This window comes from Eumetopias jubatus, unplaced genomic scaffold, assembly GCF_037043125.1.
Source record: "Eumetopias jubatus isolate StellerSeaLion01/CBP00866 unplaced genomic scaffold, mEumJub1_p1.0 scaffold_5, whole genome shotgun sequence".
Lineage (NCBI taxonomy): Eukaryota > Metazoa > Chordata > Mammalia > Carnivora > Otariidae > Eumetopias > Eumetopias jubatus.
In genome coordinates, this window is record NW_028274811.1 from 123,443,142 (window position 1) to 123,467,994 (window position 24,853).

The following is a 24,853-nucleotide window of genomic DNA, read 5'->3' on the forward strand; positions in this document are numbered from 1 at the left end:
AATGTTCTAAAACATAAAACAAAAATTCATTAATTTAAACACATTAATGGGGATGCCTAGGTGGCTCAGTTGGTTAACCGCCTGCCTTCGGCTCAGGTTATGATCCCCAGGGTCCTGGGGTTGAGTCCTGCATTGCGCTCCTTGCTCACTGGGGAGCCTGCTTCTCCTGCCTGTGGCTCCCCCTGCTTGTGCTCTGTTTCTCTCTCTGACAAATAAATAAAATCTAAAAAAAATAAAACACTAACGTGGGCATTGAACATTTGCTTGGACTAAGGCACATAGTTTTCACGTGATTCATAAAACTTGTTTTTACTAAAAAAATAATTTTTATTTATAGTTGCTGCTATTGGGTGTTTGTTATGGTCTAGGCACTGTGCTAATAGCACCTCACATCTTGTAACAGTGCTGTCAAGGTAAGTAATTAGTATTTTTACTATATATAGGAGAAAATGGATGCCCTCGAGATTGACTTAGCCAGGGCTATGTGGTTTGTAGGTGAATAAACTAGATTCGAATCTAGTTCTCTTTCATTCCATAATTGTTCTTTACAGTACTTCCAAATAGCTGTATGCTGGTAGTTTTTGCTCATTAATTTACTACGTGTACTTGAACCTAAATTTATTTAAAAATCACTTTTATGTTTTGTATTTATTGACAGATAAAGGTATTTCTATAAAGTTTATTGCAGCATGTTACAAAGCAGTAAATATTGAAAACATTGTAAAATCATATTTACTCACACAAATATAGACATACACATGTGTACCTGTGCATGTATGTGTGCCTGTGCACCTACATGGAGACTTGAGCTGGAGGGGAATGAGTGTGTATGTATGTGTCTGTACATATATAGATCTAGATAAAAGGTTTGTCTACTGTAGTTTTGGTGTTTTTCTTCATGTATGTATATGTGTTTATATAGTATTAAATTGCTAGATATTTAGAGTTGACTGTTTATTTCATTACCCCCAGAGAGAGTCATCAGGAACACTCAGGACTCACAAGCTACACAATAAGAGGAAAAGAGCCACTATAATTCTACTAGTTCTTTTGTGTTTTGCTTCCTTGCTTTTGAATGGTTTGCCATCATAGCCAGCTAGCCGCAGTTTTTTTCCCCTTAGGCAGTTGTGGGTTTCCTAAACATCAAGGCTTCTGGGAATATCCTGATTATCTCATTTGTGCTTTATACTTCTCACATAACCCTGTTATCAGTAGATAGTTTTGGAGACGCTAAATTGGAAACATTAAGTGAGAGTAGGAAGAAATAAAAAGAGGTAAACTTTTTCCTAAATTTCTTTTTGCTTCTTCCCATCTTCCCCAACCCCCAGTAAAAACCACTTTGAGCTTAGTTTCCCCACTATTCATCCTAGTGTAAGTTCTGATTATCTAGTACAGGAGTTGACAGACTACAGAGTCAAAACTATGTGAGCCAAGTCCACTTTCTTGAAATAAAGCCACGTTCATTCATTTATGTATTTTCTACAGTTGCTTTCTTGGTACAGCAGCAATAGTTACAACAGAGACTTTATGTCCTGCAAAGTTTAAAATACTTACTGTCTGGATCTTTACAGAAAAAGTTTGCAGACTCCTGATTTAGCAGGTAAGGAAGAAACCAGGGATTTCTCATTTCATTTCCAGGAACTTTAACCTGTTATTTCCATGGGAACATCGTGGCACATGAGCATTACATAGTATTTCATCTAAAATGGTCCTCATTGGTCTGGGAAGTAGCATAGTTTCTGGGAGGAAACAGCTTGTTTTTCAGCAAATATGTTTTTTTTTTTTTTAAAGATATTTTATTTATTTGATAGAGACACAGTGAGAGAGGGAACATAAGCAGGGGGAGTGGGAGAGGGAGAAGCAGGCTTCCCACTGAGCAGGGAGCCCAATGTGGGACTCGATCCCAGGACCTTGAGATCATGACCTGAGCCGAAGGCAGATGCTTAACTACTGAGCCACCCAGGCACCCCCAGCAAATATGTTATGAAGAAACTTTGAAAGTTGTCCAGTAGTTGGGGGTTCCTGGGAATTGATTATATAAAAGAAAGGGGGTGCGAAGGGGAAGGAAGGAGAAAGGCTAGTTCATTTTGATTTAGATTGACAACTGTAATACCTGTATTATTAGTGTTAAGTTCATTTTATATCATTATTCATTAGGCAAACATTTGATCCAATGTTGACTTCTCACCACCTGTCAATTTTCAGATTGTATGCAGGGAAACTTTTTTGTTGCTGTTGTCCGTTTTCTTCCACTTGTATGTAAGGTCTGTTAAAGAAGGATGTCTCTTGCTCACTGATGTATTTCCACTACCTAAAATAGTGCTTAACTATAATAGATGTTTAAACGTTATTTGTTGAGTGAATGAACTCAGATATGAGATTTTTTGTAGCAAGATTGTGGTTTTTCAAAAACGTCTATAGTTTGGACCTAGAAAATAGGCAGTAATTAGAAATCCACAAACCTTTGTGAAGAATAAATCTTTCCAGACTAATGATCTTAACTGTTGGTCCTATCAGATCATTACATAATAGTAACTTGGGATCACTTCAGTGAAGCTTTGGTGCTTGAAAACCTAATTATAAGTTGATGTGAACTGGTTAGGTTATATGTTTCCAGTAGGTGAATTTCACACTGACTTTAATGATCTTAACTCTGATTTTGTAAACTGCTGTAGGTTCTAAATTACCTTGAAGGTTGTTATAAAATTTGTATAAAGTTCTGAAATATAGTTAAATCATTTTGACACCATTGGCTTACTTATAATTTTTTTCTTTAATCTCTCCAGATACCATTTGTAATAGTGAAAAATGTTACTAAATACTAACATTGACTTCTTCATGGTTCCTTGCAGTTCTTTTTAGTGAAATCGGATTCTACCAAGTGATGAGCTTCTTTCATTCCACTTTTTAAAATTTTTTTAAATTATTATGTTAATCACCATACATTACAGCATTAGTTTTTGATGTAGTGTTCCGTGATTCATTGTTTGCGTATAACACCCAGTGCTCTGTGCAGAACGTGCCCTCTTTAATACCCATCACCAGGCTAACCCATCCCCCTACCTGCCTCCCCTCTGGAACCCTCAGTTTGTTTTTCAGAGTCCATTGTCTCATGGGTCGTCTCCCCCTCCGATTTCCCTCCCTTCATTCTTACCCCCTGGTATCTTTTTTTTTTTTGTTCCACTTTTAAGATAACCTCAGGTCACTAATTATAAAGACATATACTAAATCATTTAAAATTAGATTGAGTTACATTGGAATTAAAAAAAAATATCCAAAATTTGTAGGGGATGCTCTGAAATCAAATGAATGATCTCAGTATGTAGCAATTTTAAAGTGCTTGGAAATAGCTGGGATATGTAGTGTGCTTAGTGGTTTGGCACTAACCAATTTGTGGTTGTCATGGCTAACACCCAGTCTAACAGAATGGAGGAAAATAGGCAGATGCGAGCTAAATGTAAAATAGGACAATGCAGTTTCATTTGCTGAGGAAAACAGTAATTCAAAACAAATAGTTCTTTGGTTTCGTGTTAACAGATAAAAATCTTGAAGTCATAATGGCTCTTAGATTAAAATATCAGCAATGATACTCTTCTTCTTTACCTTGTGCTTTTGTTTTGTTTAAGCAAATGGGATGCTGAATATATGAATAGAAAAATAGCTTGTAGCAACCTGAGGAAATTGACACTCTATTCCAGGGGGGTTGGTGGACAGGGCCATGTCTGGCTGTTGCCCGTTTTTGTAAAGCAAGTGAGCTAAGATTGTTTTTCACGTTTTTAAAGCTTTTTTTTTCTTTCAGTATTTTGAAGATATTGCTCCATGGTCTTCTCATTTGCCTTGTTTCCCGTGAGAAGTCTACTGTCAGCCTTTTCTTTGCTCCTCTCCATATAACTTGTCTTTTTTAATATGGTTCCTTTTAAGGTTTTCTCTGCCAGTGGTTTTGAGTAATGTGTTTATGATGCGCTTTGGTCTAGTTTTCTTCATGTTTTTGTGCTTGGGGTTGGTTGAACTTCCTGGGTTTATTGGCTTGTTTTCATCAAATTTGGGAAGTTTTCATCCATTACTTCTTCAAGTAATTTTTCTAGCCCCCATTTCTTTCCTTTGAGGACTCCAGTTAAACATTTTGTCATTGTGTTAGGCTACTTGAAGTCCTTCAGTTCACTGATGTTCTTTTCATTTATTTCTTTTTTCTCTTTGTATTATATTACATTTTGGATAATCTCAATTGCTTTGTCTTCAAGTTCATAGTTCTTACCTTCTATAAAAGTTGTTATGCATTTATTCCCATCTGGTATATTTTCATTTAGACCTAGTTTTCATCTCCAGAAATTCAATTTGAGTGATTTTTATACCTTTCATGCCTCGCCCGAAGTTTTTGCACATATAAGCTATAGTTATAAAAACTTCTAATGTTCTTATCTGCTAATTCTAACATCTTTGTTAGTTCTGGGTCATTTTCTGTTGATTAATTTTTCTGCTTTTTATAGGTCATATTTTCCTGCTTCTTTGCATGTCTGATGAATTTTGACTGGCTGCTAAACATTGTAATTTTTTCCTTGTTAGGTGCTTCATATTTTTTCACCTCTTTAGATCTTGACCTTTGGTCTGAGACACAGTTTAGTTACTTGGAAATACTTCAATTCTTTCAAGTCTTGCTTTGAAGATTTATTAGGTGGGATAAAAGAAGTGTTTAGTCTGTATCTGATTGTTCCCCACTACTTAGCCAAGATTTTTCTGAATACTCTAACCAGTCCACGTGAACTGTACAGATTTTTAATCTGGCTGCTAGGAACAGGCATTGCTCCCTGTCCTGTGTGAACTGAGGGTACTTTCCTTTTAATTCTTTTGAGTAGTTAATTTCTTCACACACATGCACCAGTCATTGTTCTACCAACTACCTGAGGGGTCCTTTTGCAGATCTTCAGAGTTCTGTCTGTGTAATATTCTCTTTTCTAATTCTTCTTGGTTTTCTTGGACTCAGTTCTGTCTTTAAAACTCGGACTATTTACCTGGATTTCCCCTGTCAGCACCAAGGCCTGAAAACTTTAAGATAGTTAGCTATCTTAAGATAGTTAGGGGCAGTTGTAGGGCACACTTGTGTGTTTCTCACCTCTCAGGGATCAGTTCTTTACTTCCTGAGGTCCTGTGTTTTTTGAGAACTATAGTTTCATATATTTTGTCCTGTTTTTTGGTTGATTGGAGTGTATTGGACAGTTTCTTTTTGGTGCCTGTTGTATATTGTGGCAAGAAGTAATAGTTGGGATATTGAAATTTCAGATTTAGTAGTTAAATAATTCCAGGTGATGATACACAGAGTTGGACCATAAGTATGAGTGGAGTAGAGGTATGAAGGTCATTTAATGAGTCATCCACATAGACTTTGAAGTCACCTAAGTAGATGGATTTGAGATAGAGAAAAAGATTTTAAGCCAAGAGCCAAAGTTGTGGAGTTTTAATACTGCATGCTTTATGTGTTTGGTTAGGAAAATACTCTTCTAAAATTATGTTAATTTGTCTTGTCTTTTCTTCTAGAACCTTCTGACAACTTAAGGGAGATTCTCCAAAATGTGGCCAAATTGCAAGGAGTATCAAATATGAGAAAACTAGGCCATCTGAATAACTTTACTAAGGTAAGCAACTCATCTAAAATTCTTTGTTCCTTATTATACTTATCTCAGATGCTTTTTAACTATCATTAACAAGAAATTCTTGAGTAGTCACCTAATATTAGTGCTTTCCTCTGCTACTTCTCATGGATTTTGTCATGTGTTATTAATTTCAGTGTATTTGAATAATGGAAGTATTATGTGCTTGTAGAAAATTTGGTAGGTTCAGAAAATAATAAAGAGAAAAAGGTCACTAAGAAGTCCATCATCGGGTCTTCACTGTTTTTGACATGATATATTTCTTTTGCCTTTTTAATACTCATTTTTATGTGATAATGATAAACGTTCGTACATAAGTACATTATGTGTTGCATTTCATAGGCATAACCATTATTCCAAGAGGAATATTAAAACTTCCTCTCTCTTTTCCCTGATATTCTAATTCTGTTTTTTGGGTCTTGATTAGAGCCCAGGATAAATGGAGGTGCCCTCGTCCCAAATAAATATTGACTTGAACTTTATTAGAAGCCAAGAATTCTTGACTTCGATAGATACATTGGTAATGTTTTTGAACCTGGTAATGCTGGACAGCCAACTCTTGGAAACACTAAAATGCCTGTTATTTGAGGTGATGCCATAAAGAGGAAACAGAATGGCTCCTTTGGGAAAAATTTTTTTCTTTTTTAGTTTCCTCAATATACACTGTTCTGCTACATTTTAAATTTGGGATTAATATATATTTTAACCCCTTAAAACTGTGACCCATAGACCAACAGCATTGCTGTCACATTGGAGCTTGTTTGAAATGTACTGTTTGGCCCTACCCCAGACCTACTGAATCAGAATCTACATTTTAATTAAGATTCTCAGGTGAATTTGTATGTACATTAAAGTTTGAGTGGCACTCTTTAATCCTTCCAAAATGTTTAATTTTTTGCTGTCTACTAATTAGACTATGGCTTGGAGTTTATTTTACTTCACAGAGATAAAAGGAGATGAGAATATAGTCACTATGTAACAAAATTGTTTTTTCAATATGGTGATGTACAATAAATATAAAATAGATTCGGGGTTTTTTTTCATAGTTGAAGCAAGTACATATGTGTTTATTTTTCTTTAGTGAAGTTTTGGAATAGTCTGCATGTATTTTCATATAACAGATGAGAAAATTATTTTATATGAGGGACAAGAAAGTGATATTTTTAAAACGACTTTGAAAAACATTGAATAGGTGCTTGAGAAAGAGTTTTCAAAAATATCCCTAGGTATGTTTCCATTTTTTTTTTTTTTTTTTTACAATTCTTTCTTTTTATTTTATTATGTTAAACACCATACATTACATCATTAGTTTTGGATGTAGTGTTCCATGATTCATTGTTGGCATATAACACCCAGTGCTCCATTCAATACATGCCCTCTTTAATACCCATCACCAGGCTAATCCATCCCCCCACCCACCTCCCCCCAGAACCCTCAGTTTGTTTCTCAGAGTCCATAGTCTCTCATGGTTCGTCTCCCCCTCCGATTTCCCTCCCTTCATTTTTCCCTTCCTACTATCTTCTTTTTTTTTTGTTTAAGATATAATATATTATTTGTTTCAGAGGTACAGGTCTGTGATTCAACAGTCTTGCACAATTCACAGCACTCGCCATAGCACATACCCTCCCCAATGTCTATCACCCAGCCGCCCCATCCCTCCCACCCTCTACCACTCCAGCAACCTCAGTTTGTTTCCTGAGATTAAGAATTCCTCATATCAGTGAGGTCATATGATACATGTCTTTCTCTGATTGACTTATTTTCAGTATGTTTCCATTTTTTAATTAATGTAATGAATGTCTTCAAATGCATGCTTCAGTGTGCTTGTCAGATAAGGTCAAGTCTTTGAGACCCAAAATTCTTTCAAAATTTTAAATTGTATATCCTCATTTCACTTCCTTCTATTAAATTTCCCAGTTTTATCTTACCATTCTTCACTCAAGTCTAGTAAGTCTTACCACTTGCCTAGATTTAGTCATTAAAAACAATTTAATATAGGTTTATGTCCTGTTTGAACTCATGGTTCCTGTCATAATCAGGTTGACATCTAGATATGTAGTTCCACATCTTTTGCCAGCTGGGATTCTGAAAGTTGGGGATGGATGTAAGGGTGGCAGTGATTTTTTTTTTTTTTTTTTTTTTTTAATATCACCCTGGCACTAGTATGGATCCTAAAGCAATATTAAAAATCTAGAGCAGCACCTTCCAGTAGAAATATAATGTGAACCACAAATATAATTTTAAATTTTCTAGTACCACATTAAAGAAGGAAAAGGAGGCATGTGAAATTATTTTTAATAATACATTTTCTTTATACCAGTATATTGTAAGTTATTATCACTTGATGTAATTTATATAAAATATTAATGAAATATTTAACATTTTTATACTAAATCCTTGAAGTCAAGTGTGTATATTGTGCTTATAGCACATCTCAATTCCGAGTAGCCACATTTATAGTGCTCATAGCAGCCCGTGGCTAGTAGATGCCAACCATAATGGACAGTATATACATATATAGAGAGAGACTTCTTGGAATAGGAGTAGTTTAAACATTTATTTCTAGGAATCTTTTGGACACTTCATTTTCCCTTCTGTCTTCTCCATTTATTTCTGTCTCCATCCCAGGTTCTCTTGGGTTAGGGTCATTTTCTTGTTTCTCTTTCTTTGTTTGAATTTTTCCCATGATATTTCACTAAGTTGTTTTCTTCATTTGGTCTTTCCTTGATTTGTGTTCTCCCAGTCTCTTCTCCAGCTTCTTCCCTTCACTCTCTCCTTCTCTGTTTCTTTCCCCCTTCCTCTCCTCTCTCTTCACATATCTCTAACCCCTTCCCTTTCTCTCCTTCCCTCATTTCTCCTTCCTTCTCTGTTCCCTCTCTCCTTTTCTTCCCCCATTGTAGCCCTGTAGAGTACAGAATGATTTATTTCCTTAATAAAGGCCCTAGGCTTTGGGGCTTTTCGTATTCTTGTTTGTTTTTGTTTTGCTATATCCTCTCATTATAATTTTCACATTTCCCTCTGGCCCTTGTACCAGCTTATAGCAGCCCTTTTATTTGCTACTATAAATTATTTTTGGATTTAAAGACCAGAAAACCAGACTTACTGGCATTTGTCTACAATATGAGGAACTAAACCTTGAGTCAGGGTCTGAGGGGCTCTCTCATTAGTAAAAAGTCCGTGAACACTGGACTTGATAAAATCAGTTTGGATGCCTTGTTATAACAGTGGGAAAAGCATGAGCTTTAGACCACGTAGATGGAGACTTACAGTTCAGCTCTAACTAGCAAGGCAGTCTTGGGCAGATTTCTTTACTCAGGAAATTTTGATGCCTTTAGAGGCAAGGTCTCATTATAGTGCCTGGCATATAATATGTACTTCATAACATATAACATAGCGCCTTTCAACCTGGGGTTTGTTTTTGTTTGCTTAAGTATTTTTTGCCACTTTTCAGGTTTTTTGGCTGACTCTTAAGGACATGAGTCTGCTAAATAGTTCGAATTGCAGATTAGTAAGCTATTACTGTAACAGGGTTTTTCAGCCTCAGTAATTCTGACACAATGGACCAGCTAATTATTTGTCTTAGGAGGCTGTCTTCTCCATTTGTGGTGTATTTAACAGCATCCCTGCTAGAACCCCTAGATGCCAGTAGCACACCTCCACCAGTTGTGATAAGCAAAAATGTCTCCAGACATTGCCAAATGTTTCCTGGGGGCAGAATTGCCCCTGGCTAAGAACCACTCCTGTAAATAAATGTCGGTAGATTTTATTATAAAATTTCTTCAGATACCTAGTGCAAAATAAATGCTCACCAAATTTAATCATAATATAATGTATCTCTGAATTCCATTTTGTTGGAGAGCTAGGTTCATAAACATTTACATAGCTGGTATTTCTATAAAATCTGTAAGTTCATGTCCTTACAGAGTAAAATTAGAAATTCTCAGAAATTTCTATGAATATTTCTGTAGAATAAGAAATATTTATAGAATATATGTATCTCTATAGAATAAGAAAATAAGTAAAATAATTGATACCACTTAGACTAATTAGGAATTAGTTGGTCACCCTTCTCTGTGTTCCCATAACAGATTATGTGTGTCTACTAAATTTTATCCTTTTGTTGTTATTATTTGCCATGGGTTACTATATTAAACTGAGTTTCTTAAACACAAGAAATCTGTAGTATTTCTTTTTCTACTCTTATATTCCTTTTTACTCCAAAGCCTGGCATATAACAAGTGTTTAATTAAAGACTTTATATTACGTTGAGAAGATTTTGTATTTTAAATACGAGTTTTTGTTGTACTACTCTTTGTTTTGTTATTTAATATAAGGCTGTTGCTAGGATTAACTTAATTTAGTAGATCAGTGGGGCTAAAATGTTGTATAGAGTAGACCTCATCTGCAGAATTAAAACTTCCTTTTAAAGTATGAAGAGAGGGTGCTAGTGATGTGATCCTATAACCATGTGAATGTCACACACCCATGCTTGCCTTCTGACATCATTTCACTAGATAAAGTAATGTGTATAGCAGACTGCTGATGAATGTAATCTTAGTATCCTATTTTTAAAACTGACAACATGCTTATATTCTAAACAACTGTTTTTTAAAGATGACAGTATTTCAGCTCTTTACATTCTAAAAGTTCTCTTTTCCTACAGTTAATCTCCTATATTCATATTGAAAGCTCCAAAGGAATCTTCATTTTGTTCTGTATTGAAAAAACTTCAAAACTAGTATAAGCTAAATATAAAAAATTAAAACGGCACCGCACAATTTATGGTAAAATGTGGAAGTCTTCTCTCACATAACCCTTCCCATCCTCCTCCCCACTGTGACCAAAGTACCATTCTCTAGAGGTAACCACTAGAAAGTATTTATCTTCCTTTGGTATGATTGTGTGTTTATTTAATTGAGTTGTGAGAATTAAATGAGCTAAACGGAAAGAGTACTGAGTTTATTTACCATTTATTACATATGCACAAAGGTTTTTTTTAAATGAGATCATGACATATTGACTTATAGTTTGCACTTTTCTGCTTTCCAATATATCATAGAATCCTTTCCTTTTCTATAAATATAGATCTACTTTTTTATAGCTGCATGTATGTGTGTACATAGATATATGTGTGTAGATGTATCCACACTTATATTTGTGTATGTTTACAAATATACGCATAGTTGTACATATGCATATGTACATATACTATAATTTAGTCATTCCACCATTAAAAAATGTTTTTCCTACTTCTTTTTGCTATTTTAATTAATGTAGAGTAACACTCTTGTGTACTTCCTTGTGCAGAATAGAATTTAGAAGTGTGATTTTTTTTTAAGTATTTTATTTATTTGACAGAGAGAGAGAGGCAGCTAGAGAAGGAACACAAGCAGGGGGAGTGGGAGAGGGAGAAGCAGGCTCCCAGCTGAGCAGGGAGCTGGATGAGGGGCTCGATCCCAGGACCCTAGGATCATGACCTGAGCCGAAGGCAGACGCTTAACGACTGAGCCACCCAGGTGCCCCTAGAGTGATTTCTTAGCCAAAAGCATTTGTACTTTTTATTTTAAAACCTGCTTCTGAAATGCGCTCTGAAAAGACCATGTTGTGGAATTCTTATCTGTGATAAGATTTTTTTTTTAAGTTTGGGTTATTCTATCTATTGGTTATTTGTGAGAACTATTCATTTAACCTTCAGAGCAGTATGAATAAAATGGGAATATCATTTAATTGTCCTGTTTTATTTATTTATTTATTTTTTAAGATTTTATTTATTTATTTGACAGAGAGAGACACAGCAAGAGAGGGAACACAACCAGGGGGAGTGGGAGAGGGAGAAGCAGGCTTCCTGCAGAAGCTGGGAGCCCGATGCAGGGCTTGATCCCAGAACCCTGGGATCATGACCTGAGCCAAAGGCAGACGCTTAACGACTGAGCCACCCAGGTGCCCCTAATTGTCCTGTTCTAATTGATCATCATATTTTTTAAAAATTAATAATTTTAATAAGCATCTCAGACATTTTATTACCTAGAGGTAGTTTAGACTTCCATTTTACCTTTGTAAGAATATAATGTTGATTGCCCCTTTTAAATATTTTAGTTTTTATAAGGAAGTCTTATAAGAAACAAATACAGCAAACTTAATTCAACTGAAGTTAAAAAGAAGTTAATTTGCTTTCACAATGAGGTAAACCAAATGTGGGGTCCAAATTTCAGGTAAAACAACCCAAGGGTTGAAAAAAGTTAATTGTATTCTGTCTCTCCATTTCTTAGCTTTATTTTTTAAGTTAGCTTTATTCTGAAATACTTTCCATTTGGCTAAGATACATCATCCTTTTAGCTTTTAATCATAAAAGGAGAGGGTAGCTCTCTCTTACCATCCTCTACATGAACTGTCATTTTGGTCACATTCAGCTACATATTGTGACTGATAGTCATAAAAACACATGGGATGGGAGCAACGGAAACCCAATGAAAAATGTGGTATCTAATAATTTTGCATATTAAGTGACTGTTAGGTTGCTAATTCTTACATTTTGAAAGGTCTTTAATGATTTCCAAACATAATCCATGATGTTATTATATAACATACCTATGTGATAGGGCAGGCGGTGTTACATTTTAATAACTTAAAAGCATTAATTAACCACCACTGAAAGTGTAGTCCTAACATCTGTTACTATCCCTGGAAAATAGACACTGATTGTGACAAATATGCTATGTTTTGTCAAAAATTGGTTGTGATCTTCCAGTTTCTGAGTGGGCATTTTTTTCAGAAATGTTTCTTGCAGTTGAAACATTTATCTTGCATTGTTTTTTCTTTTTGCAAAATGGAGGATGAAGATTTTTTATACATATATATAGATTTAAAATAAAATATAAGTTTCCTAAGCTTTGAGACAAAAGAGGAAAATGATATTCCTTTCAAAATACTTTTCAAAATGATTTTTGGAGATCATAATAACTTTGAGTTTTTTTTTTTTTTTTAGCTTTTCATCAAAACTGCTAACTCTAACAAATGTTAAATGGTGGGCAGTCATATATTTTGTGTCTAGGAGGTGGGTAATGTGGAAACTGTTTCCCTGAATCTACAGTTTTCTACAAGGACCTGGCATATGTGAAAAATAATAGGACAAAAAAATGAGAACCAAGTACACATTTAGGAGAGAAACCAACCCTTGGCAGAACAAGACTTCATATACTTTATTTCTGGGATTTCATAGCATTTCGTTTTATTAACATCCATTGCTACTGTAGCAAAAAATGGAAATACTGCCTTTTTTAGAAATTGAGTTGATATGTAAATCGTTTCAAGAAGTAACATTTTTCCCATTTTAAAAACAAAATATATATTTTTAAAGATTTTATTTACTTAGAGAAAGTGAGCATGCAGGCAAGTGTGAGTCAGGGGAGGGGCAGAGGGAGAAGGAGAGAGAGAATCTCAAGCAGACTCGACGCTGAGTGTGGAGCCCAATGAGGGGCTCCGTCCCACCACCCAGAGATCACGGCTTGAGCGGAAATTAAGAGTTGGTCACTTAAATGACTGAGCCACCCAGGCATGCCAAAACACAATATTTTATATGTTGATATAAACAAATTCTAAGCTTCATTTTTCTATTAAATTTGAGTTGGCGTGTGTCCAAGGTATAAGTGATCATGATACATGATAAGCAGCTTTTTTTTTTTGGTTGTACTGTTGACAGTGCTAGTAATCTTAAATACCTGGAAATCTCAAATACTAAATTATGTTTAATAGTGTCAATAGTTTTTATGTATGTTTTCATCTTTTGAAATGGGCAGTTTTTGTTATGTGTGTTTCTAGTTAACTGTTTCGGAAAAAATAATTTCACTTACTCATATATAACCAGAGTGCAGTTGAATCATACCACTTTTGAGGTTGGAGAAATGAAATAAAGATAGTAATGTTCAGTTATTTATTTTTTATATCCAATTTCCCCTCTCCCTTTGCCCCTTTGTAAATAATTTTAATACAGAATTATAATATTTTTCACAGTGGACTCGACTCAGACTTGGTCTGATTTCTGGCTTTAACACTTACTAGCTTTTGGCATTGGGAAGTCGTATTATCTACTGTCTCTAAGACTCATTTGTCTTCATTTACAAAAATACTGTTTTCTAGGATTAACAAGACTAATAGTGAATAAATGTTACTTCTGTTCCTATTCATGAATTTTAAATATGGATAACCATCCCCAGGTTATGTAATACATACTCATTATAAACATTTCCAAAATACAGAAAAGCACAGAGAGGAAAATAAATCACCTGTGATTGCACTTTCATTTTTGGTGTTACAATTTTGATGTATAGATTTTTTAAAAATGTATCTTAAAAAAATATATATATATATATCTTGTAGAATTTTTTCCTTCTCTTACCAACACACTATGTTTTTTCAGTTTATAATCCCACTGACAATATATGTCTTATTTGGTATAATCATGTTAAAAAGCAATTTCTTTCCACTTTGGTAAGCTTTATTTCAAATGGTATTTTTCAGTGTATTTGGTTCAGATTTTAGGAAACAGGAAATATGTTTATTTATCAATTTTGTTTCTTCATTAAATTCTTAGTACATTTTCTTGGCCTCAGTAACCTTTCCCTAATTTGTTTAGGCCTTTCACATTATAAGTGCCTACTTGTTGTAGGCCCTACTTTGCTATGTGAGTGTGTAATGTTAAGGGCTGAATTGTGTCCCCCCAATTCATTTGTTGGAGCCTTCACCTGCGGTACCTCGGAATGTGTGTGTATTTTGGAGATATGGCCCTTTTAAAGAGGCAGTTAAGGTAAAATTGGGTCATTTGGGTGATCCCTAATCCAATGTGACTGGTTTCCTGATAAGAAAAGGAGATTAGTACACAGATATACACAGAGGAACAACCATATAAAGACTTGAGAGAACCCAGGAGACCTCAGAACAAAGAACCTCTGTCAAGCTACATTGATCTTCTAGCTTCCAGAATCATGAGAAAATAAATTTGTGTTTGAGCTACCTGGTCTGTGGTACGTGTTACAGCAGCCCCAGCAAACTAATATAGGACCATAACCTTTGCTTATAATTTTGCGAATATTTTTCACTACTGTGTTATTAAACTTTTAATTTTAGGTATGGAGTTGGTTTTTAGAGATATATAAACTTTCCTCTTTTGTCTCAAATTTAGGAAATCTTACATTTTATTTTAAATCTATATGTATGTCTAAAAAATCCTCATCCTCCATTTTTAAGTACTTATATTATGCAACAAAATGCAAAAGAAATAACAAAAAATTTTCATACCATTTGAAAGTTTAGTCTAAAGCTTCTTTGTTTTTCATATTTCAGAATTTTGAGGATTTTAGAGGAATACCAGTATAACAATTTTGAATAAAGACCTGTGAACAAAAGCTTTTTAGCTTGTTTTGCTTATTTACACAGCATTTTCTTACCACACAATGTGATCATTTGTATAGTCTCCTTTTCTGCTGTGAATTACTGCAGTATCTGAGAGCTACTCTATTCCAATCCCCTTACCTATTCTATTTGGAACATTTCTTTTTTCTTTTGCTTCTAAAGAAGAAACTGGATAGGGCATTTTATAAGGAGCCTACCAGTAGGATAGGATTATCTTTTTTTCCTGCAGTATTGTACCCTTTGAAATATATTCTTGGGTCCATTCTTTTCACAGACAGATGTAATAGCCACTTTGGTTGGTTTATTCTGTCTGGTTAACATTTTCATAACTTCATACTGAGGAATAATAGCACTGAGAATCCCTTCTGATTCTTCAGTGTTAATTAAATGATCAGTCTTCTCTTTCATCCATATCAGTTAAGCCCATTAAATAACTTGAGAAACTTATATAACTTTTGGGTAAAAACTTTTCCCTCCGGGTGGGAGAGAAGTAGCTAGCATTAGATCAGTGTTCTTAATGAAAACAAGGAAAGCCTGTTTGAAGGTAGCAGGAAACTGCTCAGTGGACAAGAAATGTCGGAGCCAAAGCTTCGGAGAAGGAAGAATCTTGTGAAGGTGAACTTAACTTCTCCAACAACTTTTGCCAAGGGATACTGGCTAGTGTAGAGTGTGGGCAGAAAACTAGGGACTCAGACTTTAGGCCCAGGAGTACTGTTACTAAAAGACAGAAAAAACAGCACAGACCTTTTGGTGGAGACCTAGGGGAAATCTAGTATAAGAAGATTCTTGGCTCCCCACGTTTGTTGAATTCCTGAGACTATATCTGAGATGGTTAACTTAAAAATCTAAACAAAAAATATTTGAAAATAAAGGTGGAGCTTGTAGTGTTTTTTAAGACAAAAATTAGATCTGTCATCCTCTGGGACTAATCCCCTCAACAACAAACAAGCTTTCAGTTGAAACATGGGGAACAAGGAGGAAAAGGAAAAACTGGAGGTAGACTGAGTCTTATCAGAGCAGCAATTTATCTGTACTTAGTATTGTCCAGTGACCTAACAAAGAGAAGGATAAATCCTCTGTGGAGAAAGATAGTATCAGGAATCTCTGCAAGTTTTTATATAGAGAGATTACAGGATCCACCAAAAGGCAGGACTACATGACTACAACAAAAAGAAAAACATAGTAGAAACAGATCCAGAGATGGTCTACATCATTCACATTCATTTAGATAATAAGCACTTTAAATATTTAAAGTATGATTTGTATGTCAAGAAAATAGAGGAACTTTGGAGAGAATAGGTGAAAAAGAAGATTTTTTATTATTTGATATGTGTAAAGTGAAATAAAAATTCAAGACGGGAAAAAACAATGTCTAAAACAAAAAAGTCACTAGATAGAAGATAGCTGTACTGGAAGACGAATAGAAAATATCCAGCCAGAGATAAAAGAGAATGGAGAAAATACAAAAGAGGTTTTAGAGACTTGCAGTATACACAAAAGGATCTGATATTTGAATTACCAGAAAGAAGAGAGGAAATTGGGCAGAAGTAATTTTGAAGAGAGAATGTACAGAATTTTCTAAAACTAGTATATCAACCCAGAGATTCGGGAATTTCTGTTTTTCCTAAGCAAGATAGATAAAAGAAAACCACACCTGAATGGTAAGATTGCTGAAAACCAAAGATAAAGAAAAAAAAATCTTGAAAGGAGTCTGAGAAAAAGGATCTGACCTTCAAAGGAGCCAATAGTAAGACTGATATCAGATTTTTCAATAGAGACAATGGAAACCATGTTGAAGCTTTAGCAGCTAACCTAAAAATCTATAAATCCAGCAAGATATCCTTCAAAAACAGAAGTGAAAAAAAAAATTTCCAGGCAAACAAAAGTCAAAAGAATCTGTTACCAGCAACCTTGGCTGAAAATTAAATAAATGAAAACACCAATAAAACAAATCAGCAACAAACTGAGGATTCTTTAGACAGAAGGAAGAATATCCCATTAAGATACCACTGATGTGAAGAATAATGGAAAAGGTGAATTTGTGGGTAAATATAAATTGATACTGACTAAATATTAACTGAAAATAAAAATAACAGTATTACGTTTTATGGGACTTGAAAGAGAAAAAACAGTAAAGTGAAAGGTGAGGCAAGTAAATGAGGTTCAAGTGTCAAGAGTCTAGCATTGTTGAGGACATGGTAATAGTCTCTTTAGACTGTGATTAATTAATAACGTATGTTGTAATTTCAATGGTAACCATTAAAAAGTAGTTTTAAAATAGTAAACTTACTGAGGGGGGAAAATGGAATAATAGAAAGTAATTGGTTGATTCAAATGAAAGCAAAAAGGGTTAAAGAAATCTAAAACTGGCAGGTCAAATGAAAAAAAAAGGTGATAGAAATAAATATGCATATTTGAACAGTAGATATATTTTCTGGAATTTTATTAAAGAAAAATACCTTAGTTTTCAGTCTAAAAAAGTAATGTAAATATAAATAGACAAAAATACATAACACGTTTTCATATACTTTTGTTTTTCTGACAGCTTCTTTGTGATATTGGCCATAGTGAAGAAAAATTGGGTTTTAACTATGAGGATATCATAATTTGGTAAGTATAGTTTAGTTCCCTCCCTCACCCCTCTGGGTTTTAGTAATTTCAGTTCTAGTAATTTTAAACTTAAAAGGATAGTATAGCACATTATATTTGATTTTGTAGAAACAGTTGTTTGAACATTAGAAAAATTCAAGATGTCCAATATTTTTGGTTATCCTGTTGTTCTTACTGATGCTTTGTAATTATCAAATATAAAGAATCAAAGCTAATGATGGGAAATACTTGGATTTCTATAATTTAAACTTCTAAATTAAACATGAAATTCACAGAACAAAAGTTCTTAAATTTTCCTAAGAAAAGAAGAAGAACCTGTATGATTATCTCTAGGCCTCACCTTAAGACAAAGTGTGCTTATGGCAAACTTTATTTTCTCAAGTCCACCAACAGAGACATGTTATAATTTCATACCCATGTTTTGGGTGTGCTTGGGAGTTAAAATTTATATAGTGTGTGCCTACTGTCACAAAATATTGATTTAAACCAGTGATTCATTGAGGAGTGGAAGCAGGTAGGCAGAGGAGAATAGATTGTAGAGGCATATGTGATACACCTTGACAAAGGCATATTTAATTTCCCATTGTTTATATAAAATAAAGTACAGAAGGTAGAATAAAATAACATTTTCTTGATTAGTAAGAATGTGCTAAGGCAGCACAGATTAAAAAATAACAATATTAGTGAAGTTCCATGGCTGTTACAGTGAATGATTTTTATATATAAAATCACTAGTAGTTTTGCTTATTGCAACTGAAGGAGAATTTGGTACCATAATTTTATGTGTATTTGAAACTTATATAGCAAAACTTTTTTTGTTTTTATGCAGTTTGCGGTTAGCTTTATTGAATGAAGCAAAAGAAGTGCGGGCAGCAGGGCTGCGAGCCCTTCGATATCTCATCCAAGACTCCAGTATTCTGCAGAAGGTGCTAAAATTGAAAGTGGACTATTTAATAGCAAGGTGATTTTCCTAGAGCTGTCTCTGTTTTTAAAATTATGTTTTAAGTTTTAACATACCTATTGTGAAGTGTACATATTTTTAGTGTAAAGCCTGATAATTTTTAGAGATATATACAACCAAGTACCCCATTATCCTGAATAAGAGTATTTTCCACATCCCAGTCAAGTTCCTGTGTCTCCAACCAGTAGTAAACATTATTCTGCCTTTTCTCATGATAAACCAGTTTTTCCTGTTCTTGAGCATCGTATATTGGAAAAATACATGGCTATTCTTTTCTTTCCTCAGTGTTATTTGTCAGAGGTGTATCCGTGTTGGTTTTTTCTTTTAAGGCTGTGTAGTATTTCATGTTATGAATAGACTATAATTTATTCCATTCTGTTGGTGATTTTCTGGTTTGTTTTCAGTTTTTGGCTATTTTGGATAAAGCTGCCCTGAATATTCTTGTAGGTAGACATATGTACTCATTTTTCTTAGGTATATATGTAGGAGTGGAACTGCTGGGTCATAGGTTTATGTCTATTTAGCTTTACTACATACTACCAGTTTTCCATAGTGATTGTACCGATTAATATTCCTACCAACAATGTTTGAGAGTTCCAGTCTCTCTACATTCTCATCAACACTTGCTTTTAGTTTTTAATTGTAGACTTTCTGCTGTAGTGTTCATTGTGAGTTTCATTGTGGTTTTAATTTGCATTTCCCTAATGAGTAGTGATGTTAAGCACCTTTCATTTGTTTGTTGGTTATTTGAATATCCTCCTTGTCTTTTGCTCATTTGTAAATTGGATTATCTGTCTGTCTCATATAGGAGTTCTTAATGTTCCAGATATGATTCCTTTCAGGTACATGTCTTGACAATATCTTCTCCAAGTCAGTCTGTTTTGCTTTTTCTCTTTTCCTAATTAATAAAATCCAATTTTGTAGTTAATGCTCTTGGACTCTTTGGAAGATACTATTCTTTCTGTGTTTTCTTCTAAAAGGTTTTATTCCTCTATATATGTTTAATTAGGTGTTAGGTCATGATAATTTTTATTTTTATGGATATACAGTGCATTTTAGCAGGATTTATTGAAAAGATTATCCTCTGTGTCTAGATTACTGACACTTCTGTTGTAAACCAGATAACTGATAAGTATGGATCTGTTTTTGTGTTCCGTATTATTTTTAGTTTATTTGTCTATTCTTGCCCGTTTCTCACTGTTTTAATGACTGCAGCTTGATAGTAAATGTTAATATCTGTTGGTATAAGTCTTCCAATTTTTCTTCCTTAAGACTGTTGGCTATTTTATGTTCTGCATTTTCATATGAATTTTAGAATCAACTTGTCCATTTCCTTAAAACATTCTGGGATTTTAGTAGTAATTGCATGGAAGTTCTAGATTAATTTGGGGTGAATTGATATCTTAATAACATTGACTATTCTAAGCCTTTATTTATTTGGAACTTTAATTTCCACAGTATTTTGTAGTTTTCTGTGCAGAGGTTGCTCTTGAACTCGGGTTAAAAGTGTTCAGTACTTTGCCGTTATTTATAATACTTGCTGTAGGCTTTTTGTGGATTTATGTTCCTTGTTTGCATTCCTAAAGTAAACATCACATGTTAACTGTGTGTTTTGTCCTTTTTAAATATTAACTGAATTTGGTTTGTTAATATTTTGTTGAAGATTTTTGTAGCTAAGTTGTATTGGCCTATATTTTTCCATTCTTTTAATGTCCTTGTTTAGTTGTGGTATCAGGATTTTTTTTTTTTTTTTGCTTTGTAAAACAACTAGGGAAATATTGCCCTATTTTTATATTTTCTGGAAGAATTTATGTAAGATGGGTATTGCTTTTTTTCCTACATGATTAGTAGAATTCACCAGTGAATCTGTCTGAGCATAGGGTTTTCTTTTTCAGTAAGTTTTTTTGTTTTTTAAAATTTTATTTGTTTATTTGTCAGAGAGAGAGAGAGCACAAGCAGGGGGAACAGCAGGCAGAGGGACAGGCTCCCCACTGAGCAAGGAGCCTGATGCGGGACTCCATCCCAGGATCCTGGGATCATGACCTGGGCCGAAGGCAGATGCTTAACCTACTGAGCCACCCAGCCATCCCTTTTTAAGGAAGTTTTAAGATTATGGATTCCATTTCTTCAGCGGACATAGTACTATTCAGGTTTTCTCCTTTTGTTAGTCCCTATATATTTTGAAGCTTTGTTACTACGTTCATATTTAGAATTGTTAAACCTTCACATTGGGCTAATCTTTTTATAGTTATGAAATGTCCCTTTTTATTCCTAGTAATACTTCTCTTGAGTATGCATATTATCTTAATATGGCTATACTCACTTTGATTTAGGGCTTGCAGGATAGATCTTTTACCATCCTTTTACTTTCTGTTGTTTTTATCCTTACATTTAAGTTTCTGGCCTAAAAACATCATATAGGTTTTTTGTTTGTTTTTAAATTTAGTTTGACTGTCTTTGTCCTCTAATTGGAATATTTAGACTGTCTAGTGGATTTTTATATGCATGGTCTGTGGGCTTTATGCAGTGTAATGATTTGTATGTTTATGAGTCTGTTCATCTTGTGGTTAATTTTCTCATATATTTGAGTTTGTATTTTGAGATTTGTCATATCTGTTCTTTGTTCTTATGTATCTCCTGTTTCTTTTGGAATAGTCAAGAATTTATTTTCCTCTTCTATTAATATCTTGGTTATAAAGTCTTCTTTTAGTAGTTGCCCTAGAGATTACAACTCATATCCTTGATATTAAGGTTTTTTTTATTACAACCAGAACAATCGAGGAAAACTCTTATAGTTTACATCATTTCCCCTCTGTTTTTTGTATTACTGCTATAGTTTTTATTTCTACATGTATTTGTAGCCCTACAAGATAGTTTTGTTATTGTTTTAAAATGGAACTATTGTTATATATTTTTAAAGATTTATTTATTTGAGAGAGAGAGAGCATGGGGGGAGGGGCAGAGGGAGAGAATCTTAAGCAGGCACCCTGCTGAGTGTGGAGCCCAGTGCAGGGCTCCATCTTACAACCCATGAGATCATGACCTGAGCCGAAACCAAGAGTCAGACACTTAACCTGCTGAGCTACCCAGGTACCCCTAAACTGGAACTGTTGATATTTACATTATTTACCCGTTCCAATATCCTTCCTTCTTGCATTTGTACATTTTTATTCATCTTGCATCACTTTCTGTTTAATAAATTTCCTTTACTGTTTCTTTTAGTGCTGGTCTACTCGAGATGAATTCTATCATCTTTTTTTTTTTTTTTGTCTGTAAATGCTTCTATTTTGCCTTCATATTTGAAGGCTGTTTTTAAGACTAGTTCCTATTTTTTAATGCTTTAAATAGGTTATTGTCTTCTGGACTTTTTTTTTTTAACCTGGTGAACAGTAAGTGGTCTCTTCTTATTGCTTCTTTGAAGTGATGTATCTTTTTCTTTTCTGGCTACTTTAAAGTTTTTCTTCTGTTGTATTCATTCATTCTTCTCTCATACCCTCTCATACTCCAGCTGTATAGTGTAGAATCTGTTCACTGTTCCACATGTCTCTGATGTTCTTACTGTATTTTCAGTTTTTGTTGTTAATCTTTGTACTTTAATGTGTTTACTTTCTACTCACCTGTATTTTTCCTCCATCCTGCTATTAAATCATTCTCTTCAATTTTTAATTTCAGTTACTGTATTTCTATGATTTGTTTTACTCTTATTTAAAGATTCTAGGTCGCTGCTTTATTTCTCCATGTTTCCTTCTATTTACTTGATCATATTTATCACAGTGATTTATAGCCTTCTTATGACAACACCAACATGTGAATCATTTGTGCTCTATTTCTATTGTCTTTTTCTTTTCTTGGTTTTTAGGTACTTGACCCTTTGTTTATTTTAAAGCATACCTCATATTATTACATGATTGGATGTGAATATTGCATATTCAAAATCTTTGGCTCTGGATCATGCTGTTTTCCTCTTAAGAGAGTTAAGGTTTATTCTAGAATGTTGGCTTATCACATTTGATTTTGTTAAAAAGTTTAGTTTTAGCTTTTCCTTTGATCTACGGAGTGGCTCTTTGGGATCTCAAATGACAGTTGTAGGTGTTTAGCAGAACCTCTTCACCTTGACCAGCCTTGAGCTATAATATCTATCTAGAGTGGTATGTACCTGCTCAAATTTCTGCTTACTTCCTTAGCTTGTTGGCATTAGCTTTTTGTTTGGTTCCTTGGATTTTTACTTTGTTTTGCACAACATAGAGATCGGCAAGTGCCTTGGAGAGGAGATTGCATGAAGATTTGCATTCACTTTCCCATGTTTCCTTTTCTCTGGAATTTTTTTCCCTCAAGTCACAGCCACATTGGCTGCACTAAAGTTCAACCTGTCTCTCCAGTCTAGAAAGACTTTTGCTTCTGCTGGGACTCTGTTCCCCTAAAACTGTTGACACGTGCCCCTAGGGACAAAGCCTGGTTGGATGTGGAGCTTGTGCATCTCTTCCCAGGGATTATTATCCATTGCCCTTTTAACAGTTTTTAAAAAGTATTTTGTGGGGCGCCTGGGTGGCTCAGTCGTTAAGCGTCTGCCTTCAGCTCAGGTCATGATCCCAGGGTCCTGGGATCGAGCCCTGAGTCAGGCTCCCTGCTCAGTGGGAAGCCTGCTTCTCCTTCTCCCACTCCCCCTGCTTGTGTTCCCTCTCTCGTTGGGTCTCTCTCTGTCAAATAAATAAAATCTTAAAAAAATAAAAATTAAAAAAAAAGTATTTTGCTTACCCTTTACAGTTGTTTTTGGCTAGCGGGGTGGTCTGATCCAGCCTCTCTGGTGTGGCCACAAATTGAATTGTTTATTTCTTAATAAAATTGTTTTAGATTTAATTGTATTCAGATAGAAGAAATGCTTTTTGAGTAGCAAACTATATGTATTGATTAGTATGGTGAACTACCTAAACATAAGTAAAAATTAATTATTTGTCTACATAAACCAAAGACTCTTAAGAAATTGAGTAATTTAATAAGTTTTACAGAAAAATGTCAATTAAGTGATTTCTGAGCATTAATTTTTGAAGTGCATTTAGATATTAAATTATATTTCATAAAATAGAATTATTGTGGCTAGTATATAAGACTTTTAACATAGTCGTAATATATAAAATGTAGGCCCTGGTTAAAATCACTTTTTTTAAGTAGGCTCCACGCTCAGTGTGAAGCCCAACACGGGGCTTGAATTCACAACCCTGAGATCAAGACTTGAGCTGAGATCAAGAGCCAGTTGCTCAACCGACAGAGACACCCATATGCCTCTAAAAATCACATCTAAACTAAAATATAAGCTGGAAATGTTTTTCTTCCCAATTTTTATAAAATTGCAAATTTTTATCAAAGATAGGTGAATTCTTTTTTCAGTAGATTTCTGGTACTTGGCTTTATAAATATGTTTATTATTTCTCTATTGATGTATATAATTCTGTAAATTACTATATTCTTTTCTGGGGTTTTAAATGAAATAGTTTTGAAATGTTTTATTATAGCAAATATTTATCAGAACTGGATGTAAATTAACTAAATAAATGTCTGCTGGTGTTAAAATCATGTTAAAATTTTAAAATACCGTATTAACATTATGAAGATAGGTCTGATCTGGTGGTATTATACAAAGAAATTGTTTAATAAGATTTTTATCAATAACTTAATATTTTGTGTATTATTTAGGTGCATTGACATACAGCAGAGCAACGAGGTAGAGAGGACACAAGCACTTCGATTAGTCAGAAAGGTACGATCTATGTCTGAGAGAGAAGGTAGATTTTTGGTTTTTATGTTAAGTATTTTACATTTTTAGATTTAGACTGTTCTGTGAAATCTTTATATAAAAATTTCATTAAACATATTTGTTTGATAAAATTATATGAGCTAAATAGGTCTGTTAAGCTTAGAGGTGAGCATAAATGTGTAATTACTTTATGTGACTGTGTACAGCTAGGACAATATTTTTTAATAAAATATTCACTGTAAAGAATACAGTAGTTTCTCCCCATCCTTCACCCCCACTTCTTATCCAGAGTTTTGGTTACCGTGGTTTTCCTTCTGCCATATGGTTAGAAGATATGTAATGTTATGTCACAATACCTACATCATCACCTCACTCATCTCATCACATAGGCATTTTATCATCTCACCTCACCACAAGAAGGGTGAGTACAGTACAGTAAGCTATTTTGAGAGAGAGAGACCCCATTCATAGACATTT

General features: G+C 34.2%; 1 protein-coding gene across 2 annotated transcripts in view; it reads left to right on the plus strand.

The window, feature by feature from the left end:
* RICTOR (RPTOR independent companion of MTOR complex 2) overlaps positions 1 to 24,853 on the plus strand; it is a 120,653-nt gene that overhangs the window by 37,419 nt on the left and 58,381 nt on the right. For both annotated transcript variants that reach the window (XM_028097926.2, XM_028097927.2), the window contains exons 3-6: positions 5,533 to 5,630; positions 17,599 to 17,663; positions 18,493 to 18,624; positions 24,316 to 24,379. In XM_028097926.2, coding sequence (XP_027953727.1) covers positions 5,533 to 5,630; positions 17,599 to 17,663; positions 18,493 to 18,624; positions 24,316 to 24,379 — 359 coding nt within the window. The remainder of the gene's footprint in view (positions 1 to 5,532; positions 5,631 to 17,598; positions 17,664 to 18,492; positions 18,625 to 24,315; positions 24,380 to 24,853) is intronic.